Here is a 15,987-nt window from a genome sequence, read left to right as displayed (position 1 = left end):
ATACAGCGGCAGGCCAGCAGTAGGTTAGGCTACAAGAGCCATGCGCTCATCTCACCTGAACTCCAGTGTGGCCCGGTCAATGCACTTGGTCTGGTTACTCCTGCATGAGCCCCATCCTCTGCTGCCGGGCGGGCAGAGTGCTGACACCTCCAGGGCTCCAGTAACAGCTGTGCATGGCGCTCACCCACCCCAGGACCGGAGCCGCTCGTTCCCTGCATGAGGAGCAGGGGCCGAGCAGGAGAATGGGGCAAGCTCTCTGCTAGCCACAGCTGGGGTGGAAAGAGGCAGGATCCTCAAGGCAGCTAGCCAGGGCCCTGGGGAGAGCGCCTGGCAGGGGAAGGGTTAACGCTTGCACAACCCCCATCCAATCAGCACACTCGCCCTCAAACAAATCCATTATTTGCTAAGTAACGAGGGGGGCTGATGCAGAGCCCACGCAGGGGGGCTCCGGGAGACACTTCTTCCCCAGCCGGGAGAGGCACCTGATGCTGGCACTAGGGAGCCTTGCGGCCGGGGCCTTGGCTTTAGCCCTTCTCTGCCTCCTAGCCAGGGAGCTCTGGGGGCCAGGCCGGGAGCCGGCGGGTGCAGGCGAGGAAGAAGATGGGGACGATGTCATTAGGGAGGAGGGGCCCGGGGCAGGGCACTGCAGGCTCATCTGCAAACCCTCGGCCCTGGCCCAGAGCCTGCTGAGGAGCCTACAGCGGGGCGCTGCCCTGCAGAGCGGGCGCTGGCTGTGGAGGACTTGGCCTCAGCTCCAGACCATGTTCCAGCTCCTCTTCCCCGCTGCCCACCAGCCGGAGCTGGCCCGGGAGCTCCTGCAGCTGGCCGATGGGGGCCTGGTAGCCCTGGACTGGGTCCTGGGGCCCCGTGGTGCCGGCAAGCGGAGTAGAGCGACCACTGCCTTTGGCATCGCCCCGGTACTGCTTGTCCTCCCCAATGCCTCTGGCAAGGTCACCAGGGGCATCCTGCACCTCTGCCTGCTGGCCCTGGAGCAGGGCTACAAGCCCGTCATCTTCAACCGTAGGGGGCACAACGGCAGCCCGCTTGCCAGCCTGAAGCTGCAGGCCTTCGGGGACCCAGGCGACCTCAAGGAGGCGGTGACATACATCCGTGTGCGGCAGCCGGGTTCCTCGCTCTGTGCCGTGAGTGAGGGCTCGGGCTCCGGCCTGCTCCTCTCCTACCTGGGGGAGTGCGGCTCCTCCAGCTACCTGGCTGCAGCAGCTTGCATCTCGCCTGTGTTCAGGTGCCAGGAGTGGTTGGAGACCGGGTGCCCCTGGCTGTATGAGTGGAGTCTGCTGCTGCACCAGAAACGAGGCCTCAGCAGGTGGGTACTTTCCCAAGCCCCTCCCCTGCCCTCTTGGCTGCACTTCTTCAGACTGAGGTGGCAGGAGTGCAGGGCAGTGGGGCGGACAGAACAGGGACAAAGTTCTTTGGCAGAGCTGGGGTGGCGGGCAGGGGTGGCGTAGGGCAGGCTCGGGGTAGATTTGAGGATCCCAGGGGTGGGGTAACAAGGGGCTGCAGATCAGGCTTGAGGGGCACCAGCAGGTCAGCACATGGGAAACTTGCTTGGCACCAGCCTGCACTTTCACAACCACATTAACTTGCGCCTGGCTGGATCGGGTGGCTACGGAGCCCGTGGGTGAGGGGATAAGACGTGCAGAGGCTGCGCAGGTAGCTGGAGAGAGCAGGGAGCGCGCAGGCGGGAGCCGCAAGGCCCAACAGATGAGAGCAGCTCACCAGCAACACTCGCTCCTCTGAGCACGGAGGGCAGCCCGTCTCGCGGCACTGCGAGGAGCCAGCGAGGCAGGGCCAGCTGACAGCCCCTGCAGGTGAGTGTTGGGGGAATTGTTGAAAGCAAAGTCACCTTGTTCCAGTGCTGACGGGCACATTAGAAATGCCCCAGACCCAATTTAAAACCTTCAGTCAAAACTCCCTGGAGCCGGGCAGCAAGGGAAGCTAAGTTCACTGCCTCAGCTAGTCCCAAGCCAACACCCACCAGCCTGCCGGAGTTTGAAATAGTTCTGCTGAAGTTTTATGTCTCCGCCCAGAAACCACCACTCAGATGGATCTGCCCTGGGGTAAACTGCTCAGCCCAGCCCCGCTGAGGGCTCCTGGCACCAAGCTGGTGTATGATGGACTGTACTGGTACAGCAGTACCGGCCCCGCCTGTGGGACTGGCTACACTGGTATAAAGGTGCTTTGCAGCAGCCCGGCTAGTCCCATAGGGGAGGAGAATAAGCTACACAGGTGTAAGCCCCCTTGACCCCTCTAGAACTGTGTCCACCCCAGGGCTGTTACCAGAGTGACACCCCAACTGAGTTATCTGGGGAGACTGTGTGTAGAGCAGGCCCTGGACGTGCTGCGGAAGGGCAGCCATGCCATCTCAAAATCCTCCCTTCTAGCAGAGTCAAGGCAAACAGCTTCCGAATGGCAGCAGGACCCCGCTGAACCTCACGGCTCCCCTTGGCCAGTCTGCTACTGGGGGCACCTGATTGGGGCTGATGCTGCCTGTCTGCACCTCATTTCCTTAAGTGCCCCCCCCCCCCGTCTGCTCTGAGGAAGAGCCCCAGCTACAATGCAGCCTGGGAACCATCAATGGACAATTCCAGGAATATGGAGAAGTCCAACGGCGCCGGGTGCTACCTCAGGGGGTGCTAGGGAGGCCATTGGGCCCGCTCCAAAGGGGCACCTTCTTGGGGGAAGGAAGGAAAGTCACCACTCCCTGGGGAGGGAGAAAGCCATGCGCAGGAGCCCAGCCCAGAGGCAGGGGGACACTCGTGCTCCTGAATTGGATGGTTATCGTTCTGGGTTGCACGGAGTCCCTTGTCCCATGCTCTGCATGCGGGAGCCAGGGACTGGACAGGGCTCCATTGCCACGGGCAGCTGGAGAGCCAGGGATGCCCTGCCCTTAGGGGTAGCGCGTTGGATACCATACTCAGCTGGGGCGGTGGCGGGGTTCCTCACACACAGCTTGGCCCGCCTGCCCGCTCTCCATGTCCCACACTCTCATGCTGCAGCAGCCTCAGCCTGCTGGCATGGAAACCAGAGCCATGTACGGGAGGCCAGGTGCTAAGATTCTCCTTGTCACTATGGTTTCCAACCCAAGTGACCAAAATGACAAACGAGCGAGAAACTGCAGAGCAACGCCCCCTCCTTTCCTGCAGCAGGGAAGGGCTGGACCCACAGAGCCCCCAGGCCACCCCTGCCCCAACAACAGCTGCCGTGGGGCCCTTCCGATCTGAACGGGCAGGGACTGCAAAAGCAGAGGCATTAAATGGCCACATGCACCTGCGGCACTAACTGGCTGTAGGTTTGGGTGGCATGGGCTAGAAGCAGGGCACCCTGGACCCAGCTGCACCCAGCTCCCCCGGTTGGGGCCCAGGGAGGATACAGAGAGGAGTTCAGAGACCTTATGCAGACTGAGTGTGTCACAAACACAGGGGCGGATGCACACGAACACCATGGCCCAGCCAGGCATTTGTAACATGCCCATCACCATGGTATCTAGCACCCCTGTCATGTTGTTGCTTCAGGCCCCCACTAAGCCACACAGATTAGGCACTGGAGGTAGGATTCAGGAGCTCTTACCCCAGAACCGCTGCAGGGCAGTGCCACTAGCCAGCTATGGCAGCCGTTGGACATGCGTCTCCAGCGTGAAACACTTGAGAAATCTGAGAGCATCCAGCAGGGGGCAGCGATGTTCTGGTGAATGAGAAGGACACAGCCACTCCATGTGAGCCGTGCCCTGGCCTGTTGCCTTTGTCCCTCCTAGGTATGCCACCGCGCTGGCAGAGGCGGTGGAGATGGGCAGGCTGTTCAGGAGCCGCTCACTCCGGGAATTCGAGGAAACCCTCTTCTGCCAGACCAAGAAGCACCCCGTCACCTGGGATGCTTACTGGGATCGCAACGAGCCCCTCCGGGATGCGGATGAGGCAGCCGTCCCAGTGCTGTGCATCTGCAGCGCCGACGACCCCGTCCGGGGACCCCCGGCCAGCACTCTCCCCATGGAGCTCTTCCACAGCAGCCCCTATTTCTTCCTGCTGCTGACGCCGCACGGCGGGCACTGCGGCTTCCTGAGGGAGGGACCCTGCTCCTGGAGCCACGGGATGACGCTGGAGTACTTCATGGCCGTCGCGGAGTTCTTCCGGGCGGAGGAGAGGCTGAAGGGGCTGCACCGGTGCAGGAGGAGTGTCCTGCAGAAGAGAGAGGCATCCTCCGCTGCCTGCCACCTCCAGGAGATCTTCAGCTGGCAGAGGTCCTACACCAGGTAGCGCCGGACAGGTGCTGCGACTAGCACCTCTGCATAGCGTCCCTAGGAGAGGCTGTCCAAGGGCCATGCAGCGCTGTACAGTCACCCCCCCGTTGCACAGCCTTCCCCAGCCCTCTTGCGCGCTCACACCAGGATGGCAGGCGCTGCACACAAAGGCCCTACCGTCCCCTCCCCACAGGAGCAGACCGTCGAAAGCCCATGGGGCTGACATGACTGGTGTGTTCCCACCACACTGGAAATGGCCCAGGCTGCGTACTCTCAGGGCTGGGCATGGCTAACTGATCCTCCCCTTCTGCCTATGAAACTCCACGAGCACACACTTCCCAGCGACCAGCCTGAGTGTGCTGGGATGGGAAAGTGCCCCCGGGTCAAAGCAATCTCATTGGGCCCCTACCATGGGAGGGCGCCGTGCTGCTGAAGGAACAGCGTTCATGGGAGATGCGAAGCCCACACCCTGATCCTCAGGCGCTCTCCTCCTCTCCTCACCTTTCAAAACCTGCAGCAGACGCTCCATGTACTAAAATTACTTTATTACAGTTGATTTTTTAACATTTCCTTTGCTCTGTTACAAAGGATACTTACAAACAAAATATTACATACGACCTTATTTTCTCTTCTCTTATTTTCTGACAACTCGGTAACAGCTTTAAATGCACAATCTATACAATTAATACAGGTTATATATGAGCGCTAATGTATGGTGAACCGGAAGGATACCGGAATACTGACAATATACTGTACAAGAAGCCTTATCAGTTAGTGCTTGTGGCCTTTTCTACCAAAAGGAAAATGCACACCTTTAGACTCACCCATCCCAGCTGGTGCAAACAGCTGTTTTAACCCTTGGTGATCCATCCCTGTAGGAATTGGGCCTGGAAGTCTCAGGCCTCTATTCAGTATAACGGCGTGCGCAGCACCACCCATGATAAAGTGATGCCCGGCTCCTGGCCTTGCTTTGTTAAAGCCGTGTTTACACCTCCACTCCCGATGCCCCAGAATGAATGAGCCCTCTACTGGCCAAGGACAGAGGCTGGGGCCTTGGGGAAGAGTTCTTGGTCACGAGCTGAAGGTTGTTAGGGAAACGGTGGGGGGAGAGAGGGAGGAGGGGAGCAAACACATTAATTGGTGTCTGTGAGCATCCCTCTTCCCACTCACACGTTAGCAGGCACACAGCAAGGGGTGTAACAATGACCCCACAGGTGGCAGCCAAGAGGGACACAGTTATTTTAACTCCCACTATCATTGTGGGAACCTGGCTACCCGCAGCAGCCCTCAAGCCAGCAGAGCTCCCACTGCAGGTCATGGCAGCTGTGCCTGTGTCAGGGCTGTGGCGAGAACACATGGAACTTAGGGGAGCTCTGCAGCTATCTAGTTAAAGCCAAGCTTTGCCTTCGTTTTGCAACCAAACGCAGGTTTGTGCTGCTACAGGTGTGCACTTGCCCTCCTCCCCGTGCGCTGCCTAGGACTGATAAGGTGACATTTTCATTTTCTTTTAAAGCAACTGACAGTGGAGCATTTTAGATGACTGGCAAAAGACCAGGCATTCCCCCGGAAGCTGCAAACGGAAAATACACCCCCCCAGGTTCACCCAAAAAGTGTGGAGGAAGAATATCCGAGAAAGTAAAAATGCCAGGTTCAAGTTAAAATTTCTTTTAGTTTACACAATACTTGTGCAAACAACCAAACAGACGCATGCTGGAAATCATGAAAACAAAAGAAAAATTGATATACAAAATTAAACATATAAATAAGATGTCTGGCTGACTGGTAGAAGAATAAATCATTCTGGGTTACAAAAAGATTATACATTCAAGACGCTCCGAACCCAGTGGGATAACTTATGTTAAATTTGTTAATAGTTATGTTAGAATTCTCAAGTTTATCTTTAAAGTCTTCACAATACAAGCAAGCTATTTTTAAAAATATACACTATACACACCTCACACAGCCTTCTCCTACCTTCTTAATGCAAGTTGTGCTACCTCTCTTGTGTACGAAACCAAAGGGGCTCTGACAGCTAAAGTCCTCCTGGCAATCTGGCATTTTCATAACTGTTCGCCTTAAGTTTTAAATGGGTTAATGATTTCCATGGAATAACATAAATAGGAATTTTAGCAACCCAAGTGTTAATAAAAACTTCAGCATTTACAATTTTCAAGTCGGTATAGCCTTTTGTTTATGTAGTATGCACTATATTTGATTTTTAGTGTTAATTTATTTACATCAGACCCACCCCCCATTTCAGTTGGTTTGGTCAGATAAAGTATCCCTCTTCTAAGCAAGCTCAGGTGAGAGCTGAGAGGGATTAGGAGAAAAAGGAAGGTTGAAGAAAGGAAGCAGGTGGTTTTGACTGCCAGAAACCACACCCACCATCCATGCCTCCCCATCTCTGCATTTCCTCCCTTCCTTGATCCTGTCAGTGTCTTGAAGATTTCACATCCCAACAGCCTCCAGGGAAACAAACATCTTCCAAAGACTGGTCTCTCTAGTGGTCATGAAACCCTCTTTTCTTGTAGACCTCTAGCTCTCAGAGCTATTCCAGGGTTGCAGATTTGCTTACACTATGAGATACTCAGTGAAGGTGGGACAAGTGAGGTGTGTGAGATTATTTCATTCATATGCAATCCAAGGGAAAAGACTCTCTAATTTAGTAATGAGTGTTGAAAACAAAAAGTACAATGCAAGCCAGCTGTAGCCTACATCTCAACCACATAAGCATCTGCAAGCAGGGCAGTGGGAGTACACCCACCAGTCTGCAAGGAGAGCCTGCTCGATAGCAGAAAACTGTCCCCCACCTCTGCATATTCCATTCCTTGACCACATGCAATTTCTAGGAGCACACACCATGCCTTGGCTATGCATTTAGTCAAGGGAAACTTAAGCAAATGACCATTTCCAATCAAGAATTTGCCTCCAATGCTTTCAGGTGGCCCTAATCTAACACTGCTGCCAAGCCATGCAAAAGCAGCGATTACATACTTCAGTTCATTAACAACTGTGTGCTCATTTCCAAACTCTGCTGAGCTCAGAGTTGCCATAGAAATGTGTTATACTGGCACTAAAAGCAGGCAACGAGCTCCATAAAATTAATTTCTTCTTCAACGGTTTACGTGCTCTTTAGATTATCCTGACATCAAAACACGTTCAGGGGGTGGGGGGAATATGTATTTTCTGTACAATTCTGTAAGTAAGAGAAAAGGGTGCTGTTGAAAGGGATAGCGAGAAATTTGGCTTAGTTTATGTGAGTTTCGGCCCCAGAAAAAGCTCCAAGCCAACACTTCTGTCCTTTGCACTGTCCACATCACCGCACTTTGCATTTAGACTGAAAGGGCAGAGGTTTTGCATACACGCATCTAAAACCCAGGGGACCCAACTTAAATGGTGAATATAAAAGATATGGATCAATCATGTTTTGTTAGTTCCAGAAGCATTTCCACCTGGACAGCAAATTAAGTCATTATTCCCCCTTAACTCCCCCCAGCCCTTACAATATTTCAGCATGAATCCTTAGTGTCACACAGGCGATTTAAGGGGTTAAATGCAGGCTGGGCTACAGCTGGCAATGACAGTAGCTCCTCTCTAGGTGGCACATACTGTATCTATAAACTTTAGTACAAAAACTTAAAAAATACAGGAACTAGGTCAATTTGTTAACTACATATTTACAGATAATTACAATATTTTCACTCACAATCATTAAACCAATTGCCAGTGAAAATGCGAACGGTGCATGTTCTGAGGTACCCGTACCGGGAGCGGTAAGTCAGGGGACAGGAGATACCCCTGATTTTGTGCACATTGTGTGGTGGAACGCCCATCTCTCGTTGGCAGACCACCTCCAGACCTCCAGACCGAGCGTGTGTATTCAGAGGGGCTAACCCTGGAATTACAGAACATGGCTAGATGGCAGATAGGTGGGTAAATGTACCTCCAAAAGCACAAGCATTCAGAGGCCCACAGCTTGGGCCAGCTGCTTGTTTGCTGCTGCTGTATGCGTTATTTACCCAGCCCTCTCTAGCTGAGCCAGGCTTTCTTCCTCCAGCATTTAGCCAAGGGTTGAGAACGGGGTATCCCAGGCATGTGAGTGACCCTGACAGGCCCAACTGGTTGAGTTCTGTTACACAACAGGAATCAGGGTTATCTGTATCCGTCTCTCTTTTGGAGTAATGTTTTAATAAAACCATTAAGTCAGCTGGCTTCTTCCCAGATCTGACAGCCCCCTGCACCCCTAAGCACAGTCTCGCAAACATTTCTTCACTGGCTCCTACGGAAATGAATCCGGACAGTGCAAACTCAAATGAACACAGCAAGACACACGTCAATCCCAAATTCTTGCTACGGGCACCAACCTTTCTTAAGGACACAAAACCCACTTCTAAGCTCACAATCTGACTGGAGTCTAGGGGAGTGCGGGACTGGAACCGTCCCATGGTTTTTAAACCAGGAGCATAGACAGTTTTAAAAGAACAGACACTCCTGCTGACAGTTTAGGGAAGCCAAAAGCTTGTTGGAGACACTGAAAAAGGTTACAAACCTGCTTTCAAAGCAACCACACTGCTGAGAGTAACTATAACCCACAAGAACAGTTGTTTGGGGGTTTCCCTTTGGTATGTACACACCACTGCCATGAGCATCCACACACACCAAGAGGAAGACACACCTTATGCGTGGCATGCTGTTACGCTAGCGAGGTCTGAGACTGCAGGAACACCTCCCACTAACAAAGGAGATGCCCTTCATATGTGCAACTCTGACCTGACACATGCATGAACAGACCACCTCTCCCCAAACTGCCAGAAGCCTCACTGCTATCCAAGGGTGGGTGGGGTGGGGAGGAGAGATGCCAGGACTCTGCATAAGGTTTCCAGGCCTAGAACATCAGGTTCTAAGGGCTGTCTCTGTCCAGCTGTTACCCCATCACTCAGAAGCCTGCAGCGTTACATGGGCACACAGAACTGGCATCAAGGAAGACAATGATGTTGTTCCCATCACACTGTCCACTGCTTGTGGGGAACCAGACTTAGAGACATGTGCCCATGCTCTGGAAGGAATGGGTGAGGAGAAGGATAAAGAATGGAGCTAATAAGAAGTAACTTCACAGTTTTATCTTATGTTTTGGCCTTAGCTTAATGCACATGAAACAACAATAAAGGTGCAGAGAGCAGTGTTTATAGTTAGTGGCAGCTGAACCAGAAATGTAGAAGGTTAATGAAGACTATACGGGGTTTGTGATCTTTTGAGATGAACCACCCCTAGGGATTCTGAGCTCAGCCTGTGGCGCATTTCACTCTTATGTACCGCCGCCTTTCCTCCCAGCACACTGACTCCAAGCATACGTCGAACAGCACCAGCAGCTCTCCATGCCACCTCCATAGTGCTACGCAACCCTGCTTTCTCCGTTGCCTTCTAACTGTGCCGTACCCTTCATGAGCGCTCGTCCCTCCTTTCACACGCCCGCAGCAGCTACAGAACCCTCCAACAGCCTGCAAAACACAGGGCAGGATTTAAACCAGGGCTTGCCCACTCCATTCAACCCTTGTGCACTTCTGCTCACATCCTCCCCCTAACACAGCCCTGCTGAACAAACTGTCCTGTCCGCTTATCAGCTGAGGGACTGCTAAGTGCCCTGACAGAAACGCAGAGCACGAGTTGTGTGCACACACAGAGAGTATATAAACAGATACAAAGGAGATCGTATTAGATCTCTCTCCAGAGAGAGGTGCGTATGTAACAGAGTAACAGTAGGTACTGATATAATACAATTTATTTTCGCCAACGAAGAGTGGACAGGATCAAGGTTTTGAGTTCAACAGGCCATTTTCCCCTTTGTGAGAATAAGCAGTATTATTCCAGTATCCAGCACCATGTACTCTGTGCACTGGACTGACAATGAACTGAGGATGTACTGAAAGTACAGCAGCTCTAGTCTGCCCCAAGGCAGGACTTGTAGATAAGAAATGTCCACGGGGACTTCCCCGTTCAATGCTTTGTTACTGCACGGTCCCGTGTTTGGTTTTCATCCCCTTTGTAGTTTACAGGTTAGACTGAATGCAGGTGAAAGTTCCAGTGTTGTGTCCAAGGAATTAAGTGCACAACATTCAATGGGGAAGGGAGAGGTGGCCTCTGTTTTCCAGACACCACAACAAACAAAGGTCCCTTGCACTGATTTTAATTAACAAAATCAAAAGAAGTCTAATATGATTAAAGAGGTGAAAAATGCCAACTCTCCTGCTATTGCACCTCTGGACTAAAATTTAAGGTCTCTGCAAAGGGGAAAAAAACAAACACACAGAATAATATACGGTAGGTGTCAAGCTGGCACCAGTATTTTAAAATACTGTCATAAAAATTGTAAAGTAATATACACAGAGACATTTTCCCAGTGTTAATCCTCACATAGAAGATGGAAAACTAGCATCTTGCTGAGACACTGGGAGTAGTTTTCACAATTTACAAACAACAGTATTTTTAAAGCCCTGGTTGGAGCGTGGGAGGGAGGGTTCAGTACAGCGCGGCGGCGTGGGAGGGAGGGTTCAGTACAGCGCGGCGGCGTGGGAGGGAGGGAGGGTTCAGTACAGTGCGGCAGTGTGGGAGGGAGGGAGGGTTCAGTACAACGCGGCGGCGTGGGAGGGAGGGAGGGTTCAGTACAGCGCGGCGGCGTGGGAGGGAGGGAGGGTTCAGTACAACGCGGCGGCGTGGGAGGGAGGGTTCAGTACAGCGCGGCAGCGTGGGAGGGAGGGAGGGTTCAGTACAACGCGGCGGCGTGGGAGGGAGGGAGGGTTCAGTACAGCGCGGCAGCGTGGGAGGGAGGGAGGGTTCAGTACAACGCGGCGGCGTGGGAGGGAGGGAGGGTTCAGTACAGCGCGGCGGCGTGGGAGGGAGGGTTCAGTACAACGCGGCGGCGTGGGAGGGAGGGAGGGAGGGTTCAGTACAGTGCGGCGGCGTGGGAGGGAGGGAGGGTTCAGTACAGCGCAGCAGCGTGGGAGGGAGGGTACAGTACAGCGCAGCGGCGTGGGAGGGAGGGTTCAGTACAGTGCGGCGGCGTGGGAGGGAGGGTTCAGTACAGCACGGCAGCGTGGGAGGGAGGGTTCAGTACAGCGCGGCGGCGTGAGAGGGAGGGAGGGAGGGTTCAGTACAGCGCGGCGGCGTGGGAGGGAGGGTACAGTACAGCACAGCGGCGTGGGAGGGAGGGAGGCTACAGTTCAGCGCAGGGGCGTGAGTGGGTGGGAGGGTACAGTACAGCACGGCAGCGTGAGTGAGAGGGTATAGTACAGTGTGAAGTACTTAGTTTTAATTTTTTTAAAATGGAGTTTGCAAACTGATTCAGAAAGCGTTTGCGTCTCTGGAATATTTTGATTTTATATTTATACATATATGTCACAAAGCTTTGAATGTGATATATATGATATCTATAACAGATCACATTATATATACACTAATTTACCTCATATACCTCCACTACACAATATGAAGCAATTCCCACAGATTACAACAACTGAGTAATTGGGAAACAACTCTTGAGATCAAACTCATTCGGAAGGTAGGTTCTGTTCCCCACATGTACACACAGAGACACACATTTATACCAGTTGATCTGAATCAGTTTTTGCAAACTATTTTAATTAAAATATTAACTCATTGGAATAGTCCAGGTCTGCACATGATATACATGTAAAAATGGTTACTACACAATTTTTTTTGGAAACAAAAAAGCCAATATGTGATAGACATCATTTGGGTCCAGCATTTAGTCATGCTTTACATTACACAAAGAGATGGTTTGAGGGAACTCTTCTTGAAGTAGCTCAATTTAAGCCAGAGACTTTGGCCAAATTCAAACCATAACAGAAGCAAAAGGATGAAACCCCTGAATTGTGAAGTACAGTTTCCATCACTGCTGCTGTCTGGGATTAGGAGTAGGTGAGAACCCCTAAACATTGCATATTAGCACCATGCTGTGGATACACCCTCCAACCCAAGGTGGTAAGATCCAACATAGGTGTTTGGCTTTTGATTTTTTTTTTTTTCTTAAAACAGGAAAATGAAGGTGATTTTCCTTAATTTCATTTGAACATTTTAATGCAAAAGAACAGCTAGAAGAGAAAACATCCATCCCACACAGAGATGCGTCTCAAGGGGAATAAGAAGTCAGAGAGTTCATCTTTGTCCCAAACATACCTGTCCTACAGGGTAACCAACGGGCGTATTCCCCAGTGGCTTCACCGCCTCATCCCAAACTTCTGCGAACACGGTTAATACTACCAGGCCCTGCCAAAGGGTTAATCAAATGTATTTTGGTATCATGTCCATCTTTGTTCCGAGTGATATGATATACCGAGACACTGGAAATCCTGAAGTTTGGATTCACCAGACATTGGCTAAGAGTTAAGGATCTGGAGTGGATTTTAATTTAGTTAACAAAAGAATGTCACACTGTTGAGAAAACTGAACAGCAGCGACACATTGGAGTATTTCTATATAAACATGTCACATGGACAAACACATTCGGAAAACCCTGCTTGTGAGCCCTACGAACATGTTAAACGCAAATCCTAGAGTTAGCAGCTAGTGTTTTCTTCAAGATGATTAGTGTGCAAGGCAAGTAATTTACAAAGAACTCTGGCTGGTCAGTCCCCAGGAAGAAAATCTCTACCGCAAACCAAGCTTAATCCACCTATTCTCATCTGAATCTCATGGTGCTGACCTGCCCAGAACTCCCCACCACTGGTACTAGTCTTTCACAACACATTAAGGGTTGAGACATAGCCACAAAAGTCATTCCATTTATTTTCAGACTCTCTGACCTTTTTAATTTAATTTTTTTTAATTTACTCCCCAACCTCTTTTGCTCCCTTTCAGTAGTACAGCAGCTCTGATAAGAGCCATCTGGAAATAGTGCTTCCTACATGTGGTGTGACATGCTGCCAAATGATCACAAAGTCTCAATGGCCTGTAAAGTTGTAAAGTACTGCGGCAACCAAAATAATACAAAGGAGCCTCACATGCAGCAAGATCTACAGTGGTGATGTAGGTTAGTCAGCAGCTGGTAAAGAGTCATTGGCTCAGCTCCTCCTGGTACACTATGGCAACTAAACATTGAAACAGTTGGCTACACTCAACATGTAAACAGGAAATTGCAACAAGCCAAAAGGTAATAAACTGGTGTACGCAGTGTAGTAATGAAAACCCCGATCAATGGCATTTTGTGACTATGGCATCTTTCAAAATACCTCTGGCATTTCAGATTGATTGGCTGTAAGTCCAAGGTTTCTGAAGAACAGAGCAAAAGAACTATTTAGGGCTCCACGAATTATTCTGATGCTTAGCTAAGGTGAGATGTCACAGTATTAGCCATACAAGTGTTCTTTTATTATTTATGCTCTTCTTCCCAACCTCCTCCAAAGCATGACACCCCTGCCACCAGCACAGCCAGGGGAGTGCAAAGATGCTAAGCTGGATTTTAAACATTTCCAGCCCTCCCCCGCACACACATCTACCAGTGTGGTGCCCAGGAAGCCAACCTATGCCCTTGGAGAAAGCTCACCTCATAGTGCAATAGAGAGCGTGCACTTGGGTGGCAAGGGTCTGTGTTGATCCCTGTCATCTCAGCAAGCAAAGCCTTTCCTCTTGCCCCTCTACCTCACCTACAGTTCCTTTAATTCCTCTCTTCCTGAGGCTACACCTAGAAATGTGGCCAATTTCATGATAAACAATGGGCAGAAAACACAGCTGCTTCTCCGCCAGGTAATGACTTATTTTCAGCCCACCTGGTCTGCTCAGGTGGCTGGTAAGAGGTTTGGAGATTAGAGAAGGTTTGAACTCTTCCCAACACTCTATAGGGAGCGGGGGGTTAAAGCAGTCTGAGCCCTTGTGCAGCTTCAATGCCATAACCGACAGCCAACTTCTCTGACTAGTTGCATATATGTCTTAGATCCCCTCCCCAGGCCCCCCCAAAACATAAAAATTAAAAAAAACAAACCCTGCAGCCAAATACTATGACATCCCAGTTAGTAGACACAAAACAGAGTGCTTTACAAAATGAATACAATACTCCATGGTCACCCAGCATCGCGCTGCAGTCCCACACTGAGGAGGCTGCTGGGATGTATCTGTAGGCAGTTTCTGTTGGCAGACAGCTCTGGTGGAATTGCCACCCGCAGTTCCTGTTTAAGTTATGTATAAGACATGTGTGAACCATTGGATATTTGTGAAGTAACACTTGTGCTCCTGCTCATGCCCTGCTCCGTCCGTCCCCCAGAAGCAGTCCGCCTCAGAGCCTGGGGGCTATTGCGGACCCCTATAGCACTACCTCGAGGTACCCCTTGCATGGGCCCTGAGGGGTGACCCCATGGCTGGGGTCCACCTTGCATTGGATGGCCCCAAGCTTGTGGTGGGCCACCCATGGGATGACCCCAGTGAGGTCCCGCACCCCCAGTAGGATTGTGGGACCAGCCAGAAGCTCCCGGGTAGCTGTGGCTGAACGCCTCGGGGGAGAGATTAGACAGAACCATGTTACTGAAACCTAGCCTCATGCTTTCTGAATCAAAGGCTTCAATCTCGCGGGCTTGACGCTCCAGCAGGCTTCGTATCCGTTCGGTGCGCTCATTCTGCAACGCCAGCATCTCCTCCTCAATCTGAGGGAAGGAAAGAGAAAAGGGAGTCTGTAGGAGCAGCACACCTTTAGAGACACAGCAAGCGCAACCAGGTTCATTGCAAGGCTGAGTTTACATATCCCTGGCCTTGCTGTTCAGCCAAAGACTAGATCAGCTGCAGGGGCCAGAGGCATACTCTCCATTATGAATGCAAAACAACAATCTGGGGTTTCTCGGACACGTGGACCTGGGCGCCAAAAAGTGAGAGGGGCTGGACAGCAGGGATGGAACCCAGGTGTGAGGAGCTCCACCATCCTATTTCCTGGTGTTTCACACATTACATCAGGGCTTTTGGGATTCAAATCCAAATCTATGTCTTCACGAGCTCAGATTTCAAATCTAAGATGCAGCAGCAAAATCTACTGCTCACCCCCTGACCTAGGGACAAGGTGCTTCAAGCAGAACGACTGCATGGTTGTCAGTCACCTACCAATCCAACAGCAACTGGTCTGAACCGTTGTCACTAGATTCAGCTGACAACAACTCTCCTCCAGAATGGCAACTTACTAACAGACCTGCCTGCTTTCCCCTTCAGAGCCAGTCTTCCAATTGGTTTTGGCTTATGTTCATCACTTTGACCTTACTCCTCTCCTAAATTGGTTTCTAATGTCTCATTAACCTGCTGCTCTCTCTTACATGTGATCAACGGGGCTTCTTCCCGCTTCAAACACAAAACAGTAACGTAGGTGGAGATATCTGCATTCTGGGCAGATTATTAGCTGGATGATTTGCAAATGACCAACGGAGTTGGGAGCATCTCCAGCTCTTGATACGACACAGTCTCTCTTCAGTAAGAACACTGCAAATCACTTTTTAATGGCCCTTGTGCAAGGCATGGACATCAGCCATTTAGGCACAGGGAATATGGTGCACAAGCCTCCTGATGGCCCCCGGCGCAAGGGTGAATTTTGGCCTGCGATTTATTATCTCCTCTTGTGGAAATTCTTGGGGTTAAACACTCAGACCCAACAATTGCTCCATTATTTCTCCATGCCACGGAGGAGCCATTATTGGGCTTGGTCACAAAGAATGAAGGGAAGGGGGAAAAAAGAAACTGACTCTGCT

General features: G+C 51.2%; 2 protein-coding genes across 2 annotated transcripts in view; one reads left to right on the top strand and one right to left on the bottom strand.

Moving 5' to 3' along the window:
- ABHD15 (abhydrolase domain containing 15) lies at positions 1 to 4,877 on the top strand. The gene is made up of 2 exons (XM_048823772.2): positions 1 to 1,324; positions 3,773 to 4,877. Exons 1-2 carry the CDS (start codon positions 486 to 488, stop codon positions 4,269 to 4,271), a joined length of 1,338 nt encoding a protein of 445 aa, XP_048679729.2. The 5' UTR covers positions 1 to 485; the 3' UTR covers positions 4,272 to 4,877.
- Positions 4,784 to 15,987, bottom strand: part of TAOK1 (TAO kinase 1) — a 107,587-nt gene continuing 96,383 nt past the window's right edge. Inside the window, exon 20 of the mRNA XM_048823761.2 lies at positions 4,784 to 14,904. Within this exon, the coding sequence (XP_048679718.1) occupies positions 14,443 to 14,904 (462 nt within the window). The 3' untranslated portion in view covers positions 4,784 to 14,442. The remainder of the gene's footprint in view (positions 14,905 to 15,987) is intronic.

This window comes from Caretta caretta, chromosome 17 (genome assembly GCF_965140235.1).
Source record: "Caretta caretta isolate rCarCar2 chromosome 17, rCarCar1.hap1, whole genome shotgun sequence".
NCBI lineage: Eukaryota > Metazoa > Chordata > Testudines > Cheloniidae > Caretta > Caretta caretta.
This window is presented reverse-complemented; position numbering and strand designations above follow the sequence as displayed.

What these genes read in the sequence shown, in the direction of transcription:
- ABHD15 (XM_048823772.2), top strand. Translation starts at nt 486, where the DNA reads ATGCTGGCACTAGGGAGCCTTGCGGCCGGGGCCTTGGCTTTAGCCCTT. An exon ending in CAGAAACGAGGCCTCAGCAG is followed by an intron (nt 1,325 to 3,772) that starts GTGGGTACTTTC and finishes TGTCCCTCCTAG; the next exon opens with GTATGCCACCGCGCTGGCAG.